The following is an 18,095-nucleotide window of genomic DNA, read 5'->3' on the forward strand; positions in this document are numbered from 1 at the left end:
ATATATCACTTAAAGATTGTTGTCTCTACTTCTCTCCCTTGTTTTTTATTTATTTCTTTGTCCTTTTTTGCTACAGATTCATGCTTTTTTTTTTAGAGATGATAGTTTGTTTTAACCCTTTAATGAATTTACCCATGTTATTGTGTATTCTTACCATTTACTAGTATTGGACTTACACTATGTCATCACCATAATTTCTCTAGAGAGTCTTCAAGCCCGATATTACTTCCTACATTTTAAAATTTAGCTATTGGAAAAATGCTATGATTAAAATAATTCACTTATTTAACAAAATTTTATTGAGTGATTCTCAATGCCAGTTGGTAGCTAGAAAACAAAAAGAGGCAGAGCTCAAAATTGATAGAAGATACAGCACTATAAACAAATAGTTGTACTTTGAAGGAAGAATTAAGCTTAGGACAGTTGTGAACACAAAGAAGGGAGGAATTACTGCCTTGGAGGAATCACATTCTGCCTCATGAAGGATGAGTAGGACTCTGTTAGATGGACAAGGCCTGAATGAAGGAAGGAGTAGATATGTATGAATATGCAAAGTAGGTTGATGGGGATTCCAGGCAGAAGGAAGTTATACGGATTGATGTTTAGTTTAATGAGTGTAGTAATTTTTTGACTTGTAAATTTGAACAACATATCACTTCCATAATTCCCTTATAAATGAATGTTCATTTATAAGGTGCCACCTCATTTTGGTTTTGATAATTCTGCCATTCATTAGTGGTAAAATACTGAAATTTGGGGCTGATACTTTCAGGTTCTTTTATTATTTTCTTCATCATTTTCATATTCACCTGCTTTGCTTTGTTTTGTAACTGGGCAAGTAAACATGCTAAGTGAAACTAACTCTGTGTTTACTAAGGTTTGTTTAACTAAGCATATGACATACCCAGCATATACAAGTGACCTCCTGCAGTGAGGATACATGATGCTCAATGGGCTACCTAGGTGTGAAGATCAGAGATTTCATCAATATTTTTTGGATGACAGCTTAATAATAAAATAATAATGCAATCCTGTAGTTGGTTTTGAGTTTAACTTTCTTAAATTGACTCAATAAAGAGGAGGGCGAGGTTTCTTTTTAAATGTGCCTGAAGCAACAGACCAGACAGCTTTGTTTGCTTGAATTTTAACTTAACTGGAAACTTAAAAATCATCTAAAAAAACCTCCAAAGGTAATGTAGTAGTATATTTATAAAATATTTTTGGAGATGTGATATATTTATACCAATAAATCCAAAGGCCAAAGAGTCATGGAAATAGCAGGGATTGTAAATTATTGGGGTGCTATGGTACTATGTAGCCTAATCTTGATACACTAGGGAGATAGGTTAAATCAGTGACACTGGGTTTAGAAAAATGGAATGGATGTGAAAGTTGATGCAGAGCAAAAAATGCAATGAAAAGCTAGTGATGGTTGCAGCAGAGTAAAATTCAAGAATTATAGTGGATGATAAATTGAATGAGTCAACATTCCGATCCCTGTTAAAATATTCAAATGTTGCAGTGTGTTGAATTGTAATGGTGATGTCATGCATAAAAACATATTGGGCTACATTCAGGTCTTGTTAGGCTGTGATTTGGAGACTAAGTTCAGCAGACACCACATTTCAGAAAAGAGACAAATCCCTAAGCATTCGGTAAAGAACAATACAAATGATGAAAAGATCTTGAAAACCACGAGCTACAAGAGGAGGTTATGAGACTTGAAAATTTCACTCTTAAAAAAAAGACATACACAAGATGCTAGCCTTTTTGTATATATAAAAAGCATAATACAAGGGACAGATACTGGTTTCTTTCACTGGTTGGTACAAATAAACAGGGAATAATTGGCCTAAGTTTCACTGAGTAAAATATAAGGAATGTATCATTACTGCAGGTGAATTATTATTTGAAAATCTCTGTATTAAAACACTGTTGAGACTGTACAGTTAACTATACAGAGATCACAATATGCTAATATGAGGTTTTCTTTTAATAAAAAAAAATTAATCTGAAATTAAATGTTTGTCCACAATAACAGTCTTTTAATTTTGTGACAATGTATTATTTTTCAAATAATGTTAAAGTATACAATTTAAAGCTAGAACCTGAAACCAAGTAAAGATTTAAAGTATTTAACTAAAAAATTTATTCAATAGATAGTGATATCCATTTCCTAACATATAAATTAATAACTAGTATCTTCACTGCACTTAAAAAATATCCCGAAACAACAGAGTACCTTGTGTATTGTGGGAAATCAAAAATGTTTACTGAGTTGAAATGAATTAGAAATTCACTTTGAAACTAGAAAAATTAAAGCCATTTTATAGTAAAAATTATAAGTAGAGGAGATTCTCTGGAGCTTTGCAGCATACATAATACATAAGCTTCGCTAATACAGTTAATTATAATGTTATTAATATTGTCTTTAAAAATGATAATCATAATGAAAACTAAATATAGTTTATTGAGTATTTATTACATTTCAGACTTTGAACTAAAGTGCTTTTTGTACATGATCTCATCATTTTTATTTTCAATTTTACAGAAGATAAATCCAAAATTCTTAAACATTATGTAACTTGCCAAGCTTATATGATAGGTGTTAGATTAGACTTTTATTCTCAGTCTCCCTGCTTTCTAATCCTACTGCAGGTGATTCTGTGGTGGCATGTCAAATTACCACATATTAGTAATATATGTTCAAAAATGATTAAAAAAATTTTTTAAGAAAGATACTCAAGAAATCTCAAGTACTCTCTGCAGTGAGTATAAGTAATAGTTTTATGTAGATTGTGCTACATAGCATAAGCCTGTGATTCTCAAATCTTATCATGCATAAGCATCACTGGGGTGACTTATTAAAAAGTTTGCTAGGCCTTACCCCCAGAGTTCTGATTAGAATGGGACCTGAGAACTTGTGTTTATAGCAACTCCCTAGATGATGCTGGTATTGATGATCTGGTGAACATACTTAGGGAACCACTGCTGTGGGGAAAAGTTATTGTCTTCAGAGTCAGAGACACCAGTGATCAAATTACAGATCTTGCACTAAATGGTCTTAGAAAAATCACTTGATTCCATCATGTGAAAAATAGTGATAATATTACCAACCACGCGTCATAAGAGTTACGTAAAAGAATGATTGTATAATATCTGGCCCTTATAGGTAATGATAAACATTAATCATCTTTGTAGTTGTCTTCTAATTGTTCTGACCACCCCTGTGTAATGGGTGGTATAAATTTTAAGTGGGGAAACTAGGAACAGTATAGAACAGTAAAGAACATGTATAGAATGCCTTCAACATTAGACTTATTCTGTAAGTTTTGAGGATAAGGATGTAACCTGTGACATAAAATATAAAACAAAATATTACCATAGAGAGTCTCAATTAAGATGGGGAGACATTTGCCCTTTTCCCTCTGCTTAAGAATACTGCCTTTCTTGACCTCCAGGTAAATATTATTTTCTCTTCCCTCCCTTTAATCAGCTGCTATTTATGGCACATGTATCTCCATTAGCCATAGGTCATTTTATCTCAGTGTAAAGAGCTTCAGTTAAGTTCCTCTCCTTTTTGCCTGCTCTCTCTCCATTAATATTTGCTTTTCTTATGTGAGAACATAAAGGTGGAGGTACAAAGGACTCTATCACAGTCTGTACATGTTTGGTCTAGAAACCTCATGTTTTCTTCCCCTGAAACTTAGATCCTAATTTATTGTCCATGTTTCCAAGTTATCGTGGTCTTATTTGCTCTGTTCTTTGCACCATGTTTTGTATTCTTCTTATAATAAATTGACCTACTATAAATAAATAGTGTAAATAATAAGCTAAAGTTATAACAGCCAGACATGACGTTTTAGTGCTCAGTTACCAGCATAGGCACTTTCCAGACAAGTGAACACGGCAGGGAGTTTATATGGAGTAATGGAAAAGACAGGGCTGTCCAAACCTCCAGTGAGCTGGGGTCAGGAATTAGCTTTGCCCCAGGTTTGTCATTAGACAGCTGTGTCTAAATCAAGTCAGTTAATTTCTCCGAGTCTCTATCTTATTTCTAAAGCGAGGCCATTGCCCCCAAATATCCAGTGCTTATATCAACTCTGAGTCCAAAATTTCACACTCACTGTACATGAACATAAATCATATAATTTCCTCACAATTTGTCCACTTTTGGTTCTCTTTTTGATTGTACAGTTAAGGGTATATGTTCATTCATTCGTGTATTCAATAAATGTATATTGAGCAGCTATGATGCGTCAGGCACTGTGCTAGACACTTGGACAGCAGCATTCCTTTCATTCAGTGCCAAACCCTGTTACTTGCTTGGCATTGAGAATATGTGGTTCATGCCCTTACACATCCTAAAGATGCAAGGTCAGAGAGAAACGTACAAGGGAAACAGAAGGTGTTAATAATCGTACAAAACTAAAAATGAAACTCAGAGAAGTGCAACCAAGACATCTGTGGTTTTCTGAGATTGTCATATGAGAATTGGATGAGATCAAGAGATCAGAGAAGACTTCTAGCCTTGAGAGCTGGTGATAGGAATGAAGTGGATACATTTGAGCATGAATGAGGAAGGAAGAATGATGAGTTAATGATGAGATATAAAAGGTAAAAGAAAGAAAAGCATCAATGAAATTCACTATAATAGTCCGATAGGGCTCAAACTTGTATGCATGTGAATTGCCTAAAATAACATTTTAAAGTCTAATTAATTCTAAAAGTCTCCATAATAGTTTAAATAATTGCAAAGCTTTGACTTCTAGTATGTAGTAAATAGATATTTTTAAGTAAAATTCTTTCAAGACCTCTAAATGTATCCAATGAAATCAAAACAGTAAAGCTATTTTATACAAACCGTTAGTTATTTAAAAATATGATTATGTTCGTATTTAATAGTCACAATTTTATATTTTTCTTTTCTCTTTCCCCAAATTGTATTTTAATATAATATATTTTTGCTTGAAAATATTTTTTGGTTCACCATATCATACTTTTCTGTAACACATACACACACACCAATTACAGACACACACAAATGTAATTTTTTCATGTCATAAAATCCTATGTTAAATTTTTTTCTAATTTGGTTTTATTACAATTGTTAATTGTGCAGAATTGATCAACACACATGCATTGCAAACATTGACGAGTAATTTTCAAGTGTGAAAATAAAAATTGTTAAATATAAAAGTAAAAATTGAGATTGGCCTTTTTTTCTAACTAGCTTATATATTCACAGATATATATTGCTCCCTGCTAGAAGGAAAAAAGTTTCACCATCAATTTTGTTCATATTTTTATGTTAAAGTGCTGAGAAATCTTATTCATTAAAAATAAATTGGTGGTAATAGAAGGTATTTTGTTATAGCAATGTAACACAACTCTTTAAAATCTTTCCAAGTTTTAAGCCAAAAAACACACAGTAATTTATCACCAAATACTTTTAATTATAACCTAACAATTAGGTTCTTCTTCAAATTTTATGAGACCAATGAATTTAAAGAAATTGAAATCTCATTTTTTAGATATCCACATCAATATTTAGAATTTTCTATTTGGTACTGCCATGCTATGCACCCTTGGAAGATACAAGATGAGTGAATGAGAAATATGTCTTCTCCTGGAAAGTGAGAGAAAACAGGAGAAGGATTTTTATGAAAAGAGCAATATCTATATGAAAGTTTAGAATGTGGAACTTGATTGCCACAACACTACCCATATCCTTTGGTACTCCTTGAAAAGTTTTTCCTTACACCCAGAGGAACAAATACCTTATTTTGAAGACCATTGCACTAGGAATGGAGAGAATAAGAGGTAGATGAGATTGTCTGGGGATAGAATAGAACATGAGAGGGTTCAAGGCTAAGAACTGAGAAATCACAATACTGAATAGCTGGATATAATCCAGACGTGAGTTGTGGCCCTTGAAGCTTAACATTTACAGTGTATTCCAAAAGCTGTTTATTTCCTCTACCAATTTTCATATATTTTATCATTTATTATTAATCCTCTGCACTATAAATACAAAGAATTTATCTGTATTTAAAGACATAGATATATCTGTAGGCTATAGATGTGTAAAAATGGTATAGACTCTAAGAATTCATCTGGAATTTATTTTTATATATGTACCGGGAAACTTACACACTTCTTAATTTTACTTTAACTGATTTCCCATTAAAAAATATAACCACTTGCATTCTATTTTGCCTTATAAAACAGATAGTTTATATCTTAGTTTCCAAATGGTTCTCAAGATTTTCTCAATTGTGTTTAAACATTTACTCTAAGCATTATTTTACTATGTTAGTCAATCTTTCCTTTACAAGTCATGTATCCTTTACCTCCTACCGATACCTGGCATAAAAATTGCTTTTTTAAAAATCAGAATATTAGAAATTATTTAATTATCAATTTTGAAGAATTAAAGAAGGATGCTATGAAGATATTGATATTCTCAGTGGATTATGTTAAGTAGCTTAACGCTGATTAATCTATAGTTTTAGTAGCTACATTTTTACTTGCACGTGAGGTAATACAGCATTCTACACTGTAATTTGTTTGCCTAGTTCCTTATTTCACACCTGCGCAGTCAGTGCATTGTTAATAGAGAACTTTATTCACCCAGTGTGTGAATTCCATCATAAATGTTCTTATAACAGATCCGTTGAGGTAAGGGGAAAATAATATAGTGAATTACCTACTTGAATGTTAGTAATACAGATTTAAAACATACTTTCAGCTAATTTCTCCCAATACAAAACTTGAGGGCACATATTTTTGTTTATTTTTATCAGATGCTTGGAAAAAATCCTTAAGGTATAATTACCCTCTTTTCGCCACCTTTCTGTCTTAGGAATTTTATACTTCAGTAGTTATGGCCAGTCACCTCATTATGAATTGTCGCCTGCACCGAGACTTAGAAATTGCTCGTGAGAATCTTTAAAGCAGAAAGTGGTATAAGAGCTTCTGGAATAATTCACAATTACCATCAAAGATGTCATCATCATTGACATCTTACTATCAATTTATCCTGCTAGTTCTTTAAAGCTAAAAAAAAACTGTGTAACATGCTGCGTCCCTCATGGTGATGTGTGCCGTGCTGCAGGGCCAATTTCCCTAGTCTACATGTGGTTAGCAGTCAACTTGGATTTCATCATTTAGCTCTATTTCTAAAATAAAGTATTGTTGCTCTCTCTCTCTCTCTTTTTTTTTTTTTGCATAGCAACAAGTCTATTTGATTTAGTTAAGGAGGATTCATTTAGACTCTTAACAGTATTTGATTCAGGTACCAAATATACCTTGAGTCTCTGCTACATCCATGGGGATCCAATAGAGAGCAAAAGGACAGTTTCTGCCTTTTCGAAGCTATAGTCCAGTGGGGTAGATCAAGTCTAATCAGATGTCATATGAATACTGTAAGATTTTAACTGTATTGAGAACCAGAGGGGAGACTTATATGAAAAGGATAATTTGACCTGTCAGTGAGGTTGACATTCCTGCAGTGACAACTGACCTGCCGTCTACAGGAAAGATTCATGTTCACCAGGCAAAGAAGGAAAGGAGACGTTAAGTGGAAGGAACAAGGTATAAAAATGGCCTTCTTCCTCCACATAATTTCTCAAGATTAAAGTCTTGGTACTTTCAGAAAGTTTAGCTGATTGGGCAGAATCTGTACTGACCCAAGAACATTCTCTGGAAGTTTTGTGAATTTTTTTTCCAGTTAATCAGTTTTGTTTTTCTTTGCTGAGAAGAGTGAAAATCCCAGTTAACTGATTATGCTCCTTCATCAAAGCTTAAGGGGAATCTCTAAGATTAGAGAATGGTACCAAGCAGAAGTGTTTTGGAAAAGCTATGTAGAAGAAAAATAACATGAAATGTAGTAAGCTGTCTGAATTAATCCTATTGTGAATTCTTTTGTCAAACTGGAAATCTTCTTTATAACCAATAATCACTATCTGACTTAATACTTGTATAAGTAGAGGTCATATATTAAGATTATTTAGGTAGTGGCTACACCTGAATATAGAATAAACTTATATTACTATCTCTTTTTTTCTTAAACCTCTCTGAAATCACATCGAAAAGTTCCACTTTTCCTCATCCTTTGGAGAATTCAATACATGCTAGCTCAGTTCAGTCCACTATAGGATAAATATTTGACTAAATGTCTTAATCTGGTTGTATTTTCAATTTACTTTTTGTTGTAGCAGGGATTTTAATTGCCTCAAGAGCTATGTAACTCCAGTAAGTGCATATTTTCTATTCATTTGCTTATAGTCACATTTAGTTTGTAATCTAAATGCATTAATGATTTTATATTCTAATTTAAAATGCAGAAATAATGATACACTTATTTTCCTTTTCCCAACACTTTTGGCTTTTTCTTGATGTTTTACTTTTTTTTTTTTAAATTATATTACTAGCCGTGCATAGAGGTAAATAGTCAATAGTATTTTGTAAGGTATTTTAATTTTTACAGAAGTATGCCTTTGAAGGGGACTTGATTAAATTTAACTTTTTTTGTTTTCAGTATAATTGGCTTTTTCTTTATTTCTGCCAATAGTAATTTTCCTATCATGGTATTATTGTTTGCCTAATATTATAACAATTTCAGGGACTGAACTTTTGGATCATCTATCAAAAGATATGCCTATTGAATAGCTGCAGAATAGCTCTGTTTTAACTGCCGAACTGTTTATCACAGTACAAGTGCTAAGTGAATATAGATTTACATGGGTAATGCAGAGAGCAATGCTGATTAAACTTATAATAGTAATCATTATTATTTACTAAGCTAGAGTTGAAGCACCGACAAAAATATTTGCAGCTTCCAAAATGCATTTACTCACTCACAGAGAGTAGATTATGCCAATAGGTTTAGTTTGAGCATAAGGTTTATTGCAACTACTACTAACAACTATAAAGATGAAATTTCTCCACATTTTCTCAAAATAACGAAAGCATTGCTATTAGCACTGATTCATTCAACAACATCAACATTTCCTTTTTGTTTATTTTTTCTCCTTGCGATTAAGATTTAGGACTACTGATTCTATACATGTAAATTATTCTATCTCAAAATAAAAGTGAAAATAACTCATTAATCTTTCTAATATATTGTAATATTACTTACCTAATATTGTGATAACGTTGATGAAAAATGTCCCACAAGCATCATATATTGTTTTGTGATACGTATGCATATATATATGATATCTGAAAGTGAGAAAAAACTGACATAATTTCTTGCAATAATAGTATTTGTTTTTCTCAGTTATATCATCTCCAATGCAAAATATGCCTTTTAGCTTGTTTTGTAACTTTTTCATCTACTCTTGCTATTCCCGTTTTCTCCAGAACTCAGATTGTTTTTTCTTTTAATAATTTCCTGTTGTCTTATATAACAGAACTAAATTCTTGAAAACTATTTTTATTAAATTTAATTATATCTATCCCTATTCCTTAAAACATATATATACATATATGTATGCATATATGTATACATATATGCATACATATATGCATACATATATGTATATACATGCATACACATATGTACACACACACACACACACACACACACACACACATATATATGTGTGTATATATATAGAGAGAGAGAGGGAGAGAGAGAGACTATCATTGGGAGAGTCAGAGCATGTTTCAGTTAAGCCATAGAAATATCTAGGATTTGATGTGAATAATACTTCTCTATTTTTGAAAAGTACAGCATATTCTTGTGTAGTGAACCTGTCAAAACTATGAAAACCTGCAGAATTGCATGTTTGTTAGAGCACAGACATACATACACACATACAAGTAAAGGGTAAATTTTAGTTTGGCCAAAATAAAATCCATTTTTAGTTGGGGACCTTTCAAGTGAAAATTACATTACTCCTGAAAGCTCAGTGGTTAAACCTAAAAAATGAACTAAATTCCCATAGTTGATTCTTCCCAGGATGGAGAGTTAGCTTTGTTAACGTCAGTAACCTTGATGGTGCATTAGAAATGAAGGCAAACCACATTTGCATAGGCTCTAACATTTCTAAAAATGTAGTATTTTGATGGATACAATAAATCTACGTAATTTTCAACCTTTGTATGAAGAATACAAAGGACAATGACTGTTGCTACAAATTATCCTGGGCAATAAGAGTTATTTGTCGAAGTGGAGCACAATGTCATCCAGTGGTGTTTTCATGAACACTCAGGCCTGGATTATGATTTGAATAAAAGTGCTTATGGATTTGCTATTGCAACTAGTGTATCATTTCCATTATTTTCTTTCATCTTAATAATTAAGTTAAAGTATTAATTCCTAATCATTGTGATTCAGACACATATACACATACATATGTATATGTATATATATGTGTATTAGACTTCATATCACAGCAGGCACTTAGATTTATAGTGCTTTGACCAGAACTGAGTGATGAAAAGCTTAAATATTCATGGATCAGGTTAGAGCATATTCATTTAGAAGTCATGGATAATTGGCAAGCAATGATCAGGAAACAATTCATCCCATCTTTAACACAGGCATTTATAAATAGGTCAATTTATCAGCGATTTCACAACTTCAACTACAACTGTATACCTCTTAAGTTTTAAATTTTGTTATTCTCTTAGACTGATTTATACTAGCAGCCCGCTGCTTATTGTTTAGGAATGAGTCATCATAAATATCTTAATTTTTTACTTTTTTATAAAGCAGTTTTTTTTGAGCTCTTATGGGTATAATTGATTCTGGATGTCATAAAGTTTCTGAGTTGTGAAATGTTAAATAATAGTGTTCTAGGCTTTTCAGTGGTGTGTTTAAAATCTAGGCCAAAGAAAAATTTTAGACAAGTCAAATCACAATTTCTCCTCTAATTGTTTGCTTTTTTTCCTTTACCTTTTTGTAGGTCTTTGTCATGCCTGTCATTATCATAATCACTCGGAAATTTTTGGCCTCTACATTTCTCACTTGTATTCTTCCTGTCTTTTCTACCTTTTTTTTTTTGATGTCACCTTTTTTGGTCTTTTTTTTTTTTCAATGTTTGGGTCATTTAGTTTTCTATTTTTTTGTGCTTTAGCAATCATATTTTATAAAGTGGACTCATAGCCCAGATACTTAACCCTCATTATTCCTCTCTCTTCCTACCCAATTAGAAATGATAGCTACTTTATATGTGGGGCTTAGAAATTTAAAATACAATTTCATATGTATTATTTCAGCTTATATAAAGCAAACATCCCATTTAAAGTACATTTATTTTAATTATAAAAGCCATTTTAAAGGAGAGCAGTTATCTTAAAATATAATCTTTGATACATTGGGGATGTTAAGAGTTAAAACGACTTTCCCTTTCCCAGCAATTCTTTTTCCTTTCAAAAAGAAAAAGCAGCATATTTTGCATATTTGCATTTTGTAAATATGCAAAATAAAAATATAAAGAGGTATTGAATATCATTTCACGACATAATAATTTTAAATATAGTTGGTCTATTCTCCACCAGGTTTCTCCAGCTCTATTTTTTGGGGGCTCCAAAGGGCCATGCAGATTGATTTTGAACTGCCTTCTCCTTCACTGAGAGGTTTTAGCATTCCGTTTTGATATGCTTAAGTTTTGATGGGAATGAGCAAGCACTGGTAAGAGGACTCCCAAGAAATAGAGTAGCTCTGGCTGCTGTATATCTGTGCCTGGCTGACAGCTTCTCTTTCTAAAGTTTTTTCCACTAGTCACTAACTGCACACTTCACATGGGATTCTGTTCTCCCTTTGCTAGGGGCTTTATAGAGATATAAAGGGACAATATTTCTTCTGGTTGCTAAGGTTTTTCTATTGATTCCAGGGGCATATTTTATTGACAAGTGTACCAGGAAAGGTAGATGGGATTATAAAATTGCTTTTTTTTATTGTAATGCCTTAAACTTGAGATGTGTTGTCAGTCATGACTTTTATAATTACTTATTCACTTTCAGTGAGGTTGTTTAAAAACTTTTTCCTATTTTGTTTTTAGTCTAGTACTCATTTGGAAAAGACAGAAATATTGTTGCCCCTTTATCTTAATAATGATAATAAAAATAATGAGGAAGATCAATGTCATTACCCCACATCGAGACAATTCTCTGTGTCCCTTGCACTTGGCTATACACAGCATTTAGATAAAGTCCATAATGATCCCTTGAGTCCATATTAAGTACTGGATAAACATTATCTCATTTAATCATTGTAACAACTCTGTAAGGAATTATTATCTCTATTTCCAGATGAGGAAACTGACAGGTGCAAAAAGTCACACATTCCTACTAAACAGCTTTAAGTTTTACTCAAGGTGGCTTTGTTAGCATCAGCCAAACGACTAAGGAATGGGGATAAAATGAGATGTGGGGGAAGAGGACACTATGAACAGGGTCAACTTTTGTAAATGTAGGTTATTTTTCAGTTTAATATTTTATAGTCACAGATTGTCTGCCCTAGAAGAAGAATATTAGTATTTAGAAGGCAGAACAAGATTTTCAGTGTTGGTGATGAAGCCTCAACCAGAGCTGTCTTTTAATTTCTAGTTGGATTAGGCAAATGATCTTTTAAATGAATTAATTAACTGCAAATTAATTAAAATTAATTAAATGGTAGGCCACACTCTATATCAATAGCATGTGTAGTGCCCCTGAAAGATAGAGGTGCTCTTAGAGAGATTAGTGATTTGAGAAATTTTTCTCATTGTCTTTATAAATAATTAAAACCACATTTTAATGTTAATACAATTACTAATGAAAATAATCTCGCATAACAGAGGAAGAAAGAACCTTAGAACTCATGAACTGTAGCCCTGTCCAATTAAAATGAAAAATGAAGACCAAAGTGATGACCTTGACTTGTCTAATCTAGAGTTAGTTACTGGTCAAATTTATATTTTAAAATAGTGTGATTTTTTTTTCTTTGTCAAGTAATAGTTTCCTATGAAAGATATTTTAACTATCATCAGAATTACTTCTACATCTTATTCAATATCATCTTTCTATTTTGAAATGTATTTTATTCTAATAGTAACAGAATCTTAACTTTATAAATATAATTATACATTTACTTATATTTCAAAAGTAATTGTAAAAGTTATTAAATTATCAAATTGGAAATATATGAGTTAAAAAAACAAAGATTGATTATTTAGAATTACTAAGTCTAAAGGCAAATGTTAATATTCTCTTATCTTTTCAGTCTTTCTACTTAATATATACATTATGTTTTTTTAAAATATAATACAATTGTATTATATTCAAAACATACTCTGTCCTTATATTTCATCATATTAAATAATATATCTACCATATCATTAAATATTATCATTCTTAATCATTATTTTTATCTTAACTCAAACCAGTCCCTGATTGTTATTTTAGATGACTCATGATTTTATACCCTAAAAAACAATGCAGCAATGAAAACTATTATAGCAAAACCTTCAGGAATTTTTCTCATTATTTATCTTAATTTATCAATTTACTTCACAATTTTTTATTTAATAAACAAAGTACCAACTTACTATGATTTAAAAATTTTAGTTCCATTCCACCATCATTATTATTTAACTCAATAAAAATTGTTCCTAAAGAATACATGCCTTTATTTTTCTACCAACTTAATTTTTTAACTTCTACCCCAAAACATTTAGTTTATAGGCATTTTCTTTCGGCAAAGTAAAAAATGTTTAAACATATCACCAAAATACAAAAACAAGTTACTTCACATGAGTATACTGAAATTTTATGCTTTGCGACTTGTATCATACAAATGAACTCTATCATGATTCTATTTAAATAGAGAATAGAATAAAAATATATAGTACAAGTTACATTAATTAGGTAATTATTTCTGCAGTGTTAGTAACCTAGTAAAAATAAAGGCACTTCTTTTTGTCTAAGCTTTTATCCCATTCTTCTCATGAAGGCAGCTGAGAGAGACTACCTCCCTGCTCATGTGTACAATGTATACCATACTTGGAGAAGAACAAGCACAGTTTTCTCTCCCAGAATATAAAATTCCATTAAAAGATTCACTTTCAAGGCAGCAGTTAAAGGGAAATGACTGTGGGGATATTCACATTTTCATAAACATTTTCCCTGTTCACGAGAAGGGGCCCTCTCTCCCCATAATCCTGACATCAAGAATCTCACAGGACTCATTTGTACTGTTTGCAACTATGGGTTCTGTGGGTTTATCAGCTTATGCTTTACAAACAAATGAGCTTTTTCATTTGTTCCTAATGACTTTGGTTTATACAATGAGATCTTAAACTGTCCCCAGAGCAATTATTTTGCTAAAATGTTATTAGAACATCTTTACAAATTTAGCAACAAGGGCGAGGGGCGGTTCATTAATGATGGAAACCTTCATGCACCAAGGGCCCTTGGCAAATTCAGCACTCACCAATCTTGTTTTATTTTCAGCAATGAGTACAAATAATCTTGTGAACTATGCATGGATTCTTTGTCTGATCGGTGGGCAAAGAAGATGAGAGGTTGATGGGGTGGGAAGAGATGCTAGAAAAATCAGAGTAGTATTCTCCAACTAATCAGCTCTGTCCTCGCTCTTCCCTTATGAATCTTAAGCAATGCATACCTCTTAGCATCTGCTGATAGAGCTATTTTTTTTTCCTGAGAGTTCAGGGATTTGCAGCTGATACTGAGGATTATTTTTCAATGGACCATCAACAGGCTTTAAATTATATATGTAAACATATATGTGTTTCATTTTCATAGTAATCAAATTTGATACATCTGCTATGCAAAGAGAGACAGCTGCTGACAAGCCTGAAACTTGACCCGCAGTTTCTTGCAGAGCACATCCAAATTATATGGTCTTTCTCTTGGTTTGTAGCTGCAGCTTCAGACATAGAATCTGCCCCTCTTCTGGGCAGCTTTGCTTTCAAAGGACTCCTTTGCCCAGGACAACTTTTGTGAGATTCCTTCAGGGTGGTCTGTCTGTTATTTCATTCAACACTTTAGTGCTGGGTCTCCTTTTAAAATTTCTTTTCCTTGCTCTGTGTATGACCAACTTGCCATACAGCAGCTCCTTAAATACACTACCAGCCTATATCCTTCAGTCACCCAGAGGCTGCGTCTTAACAAAGATCATTTCAATGAACAAAATGGATACTTATTGTTGGAAAAGCAGTGTTGCCAATATTGAATATGTCTCAAAGATGACTGATTATGCTGTGGATATAAAAAAAATAATACTAGTAATAATTTAAAAAGAGGTTAGAAGTGATATCGGTGTCCAGTTCAGCACTAAGAGAATTATAGGTTGGATGCATTGGTATTACTCTGCAGCCCATCGATTAGGTGCAGGAGTTGGTGATAGTACCCTTTTAAAGGATATACTATTTTTTAATTAAAATTTTTGTGTTGTCTTTACTTTTTATCAGATAGCTTTATTGAATAACAAAAATCAGAATTTGTGACAATTATTTGATATTACTTCTAATAGAAATCAATATATCTAATTTTCATTGTCATTAGCCATCTCTAAGCTAATGATAAAAATAAGAATGACTTTCATGTACAGATCATACTGGTTCTCAAGTTACTATACAGTTGTTATAGGGCAAAATATCTTCCCTAGGAAAAGAGTTCCCTCTCTCACAAAAAAAGATGTTTATAACAGAGATCATGATATTGTTATGTAGATTAAATAAAATAAGATGTGTAACCTTAAACGCAGTATTGCACAAAAGTGTTATTTTCTACCTCTTATGTCCCGTAGCCTGTGTCCAGGGCTTTGGACTGGCCAATTCATTCATTTATTTGTCTTACACTACTAAGCATCAGCTAGTAGCAACTACTGAATAACAAAAATATGGACTGTTGGTGATAATAGGGTATGACATTTAAGTTAGTTCCAAGAAACATATCTGCTTTTTCTTTTTCTTTTTACTTTTTTCCCATTTTCTATTTTTCTATATGCCTTTTCTACCTGAAACCATTGATATTGGAGACTGGTTTCACAGAGAGTAACAAACCCAATTCAATAGGCTTTATTCTGTAGTCTCTCTGATGTACTAATAGCTTAATGAATTTCTCTTAGAAAATAAACTGTTACTATTATGTCTAACATTAAGAAAATGTGCAATGATTGATGAGTTGATGATTATAATAGACACTTTATTATTATTTCTTGCAAATTTTTATATTGATCTCTTGATCAAAATCATGACAATAATACAGTGTTGTACTCTGTAGCCTGTAATTTTTGGAAGAAAAGACTCATATTCTTCCCTAGCTGTTGATTTAGAAGACTAGATTTTTTGCGTTTTTATTGCACTTAGTGAACATAGAGGCGTCTTTGTAATCTTATGCTGTATGCATCATGATTGATACATTCTTCAAAATGTGGCGGTAGTGTTTTCCTTGGTGATTTAGGGTGTGCTGTGTGACTAGCAAGTCATTCACAGAACAGGGAAAAGTTTTCACCAACCACTGGGAAGATGATTGTTGGTACTTTCTTCATGGGGATCCAGGGGTAAGAGGGGAAAATAAGAGAAAGTATGAAGCTCTTTGCTAGTTTTTTTCTAATGTTTGTATTTCTTTTGTTTCCTTAAAAATAAAACAAATCAAACAAACAAAATGCTTGCCTCTAATACCACAAAGAAAAATGTCTTTAGTCAGCACTGTTAAAGTAACTTTTCTCCAAAAACTTTAATTATTTCCAGGAAGAGACAAAATAAAACAGTTTTATCCATTTCTGGGAACCATGAATTTTGTATGATATTTCTAACAACTCTATACATCTGGTATCTTAATGCACCATCCTCAATATCCTGAGTAGCCCTACTTAGTGCTAAACAGAACAAGATGAAGATCACCTTACAGATAGTCATTCAGATACTTTCTTCTGTTTTTCAAGTATTCTTTTAACCACAACAGTGTTTTAACCATCAAAGTCCTACAACTTTAGAAGGGATTGTTTTATCTTGTCATCTAGAGAAGGCAATTCTTAATAGCTACATTCAAATTATAAATGAGAAGTTTTAATAATAAATTACTGAATATACCACACAGCAGAAATACATTTTAACTTTTTAAAATTTAAGCATTGAGGTGTTCTTTCGAAGAACCTAGTTTTAAAATGTGGGGTATAGATTGAAATTTGAAAAAAAAAAACAGTATTTAGTAAAAATTTGCTATGGCAAAGTGCATACAACTTATAAATAGCAAGACTAACTAAATTTTCTAATAGTTTTGAAGTTAAAGTAAAAATGTAGTCTATTTTCTATAGTCACCTTTATAAACATAAGAGAAAAGAACTTTCTACTTTCTCAAAATTTACTACTTATATTTTATTTATTTATTATCTGTATAATAATCTTTTAGGTTCCAAAATTTAGAGAGCTATTTGAGAAAAATAATTTTAGAAAAAATTTTCTAAGAATTTAGGAGGAAATGTTTCTGTTGTTTCTGTTTTACCCAAATTAGTCTTTTCAACCAGTGCTTTCTTGTCCTTCTTGAGCAAAATCTTTGGTTGATAGGTATATTAATATTGGTGAAAATATAAAGCACTCTATTTATATATTTTTTAAGCCTTTATGTTCCATTTTTTTATTTAAATATAGTTTCAAGATTAGAAACAAAAATTTCATTCAGAAGTACCTTTAAATAAAATACATTATTTTATTCATGGTCGCTAATATTTTTAAATATTATTATATAGTATTATTCTCTTTCAGGTAAAATCTAATTAAAAAATCATCTTTTAAAAAACTGACTATAGTAAAGCAACACCTGTCTTTATTTTCAATACTATGAAGCTTTTAATTAACAGAAAACCACCATGGGTTGCTTCTTTAGAATACCACTAAATGTTAGAGACATCGTCTACTGTACAGGAGTTTCACTGCTAGATGAGGATGTCTGGGAATTTATATGGATGAAATTCCACTCCACCACGGCAGTTTCTGAGAAGAAAATATTGTTGGAAGCCTTAACTTGCAGTGATGACAGGAATTTATTAAATAGGTGGGTCAATTAATGTTCTAAATTTGTGTAATGAGAGTATTCTTTATTAATCAAACTGTTCTGAAGTTGTTTTTATTCCC

At 31.8% G+C, this 18,095-nt stretch overlaps 1 protein-coding gene across 1 annotated transcript in view; it reads left to right on the forward strand.

The window, feature by feature from the left end:
- The window catches only part of TRHDE (thyrotropin releasing hormone degrading enzyme), a 335,250-nt gene that overhangs the window by 305,611 nt on the left and 11,544 nt on the right, over window positions 1-18,095 (forward strand). The window contains exon 16 of the mRNA XM_039866032.1: window positions 17,848-18,015. Coding sequence (XP_039721966.1) covers window positions 17,848-18,015 — 168 coding nt within the window. The remainder of the gene's footprint in view (window positions 1-17,847; window positions 18,016-18,095) is intronic.

The sequence above is a fragment of the Pteropus medius genome, unplaced genomic scaffold (assembly GCF_902729225.1).
Source record: "Pteropus medius unplaced genomic scaffold, Ma_sr-lr_union100, whole genome shotgun sequence".
NCBI classification, from domain to species: Eukaryota; Metazoa; Chordata; class Mammalia; order Chiroptera; family Pteropodidae; genus Pteropus; species Pteropus medius.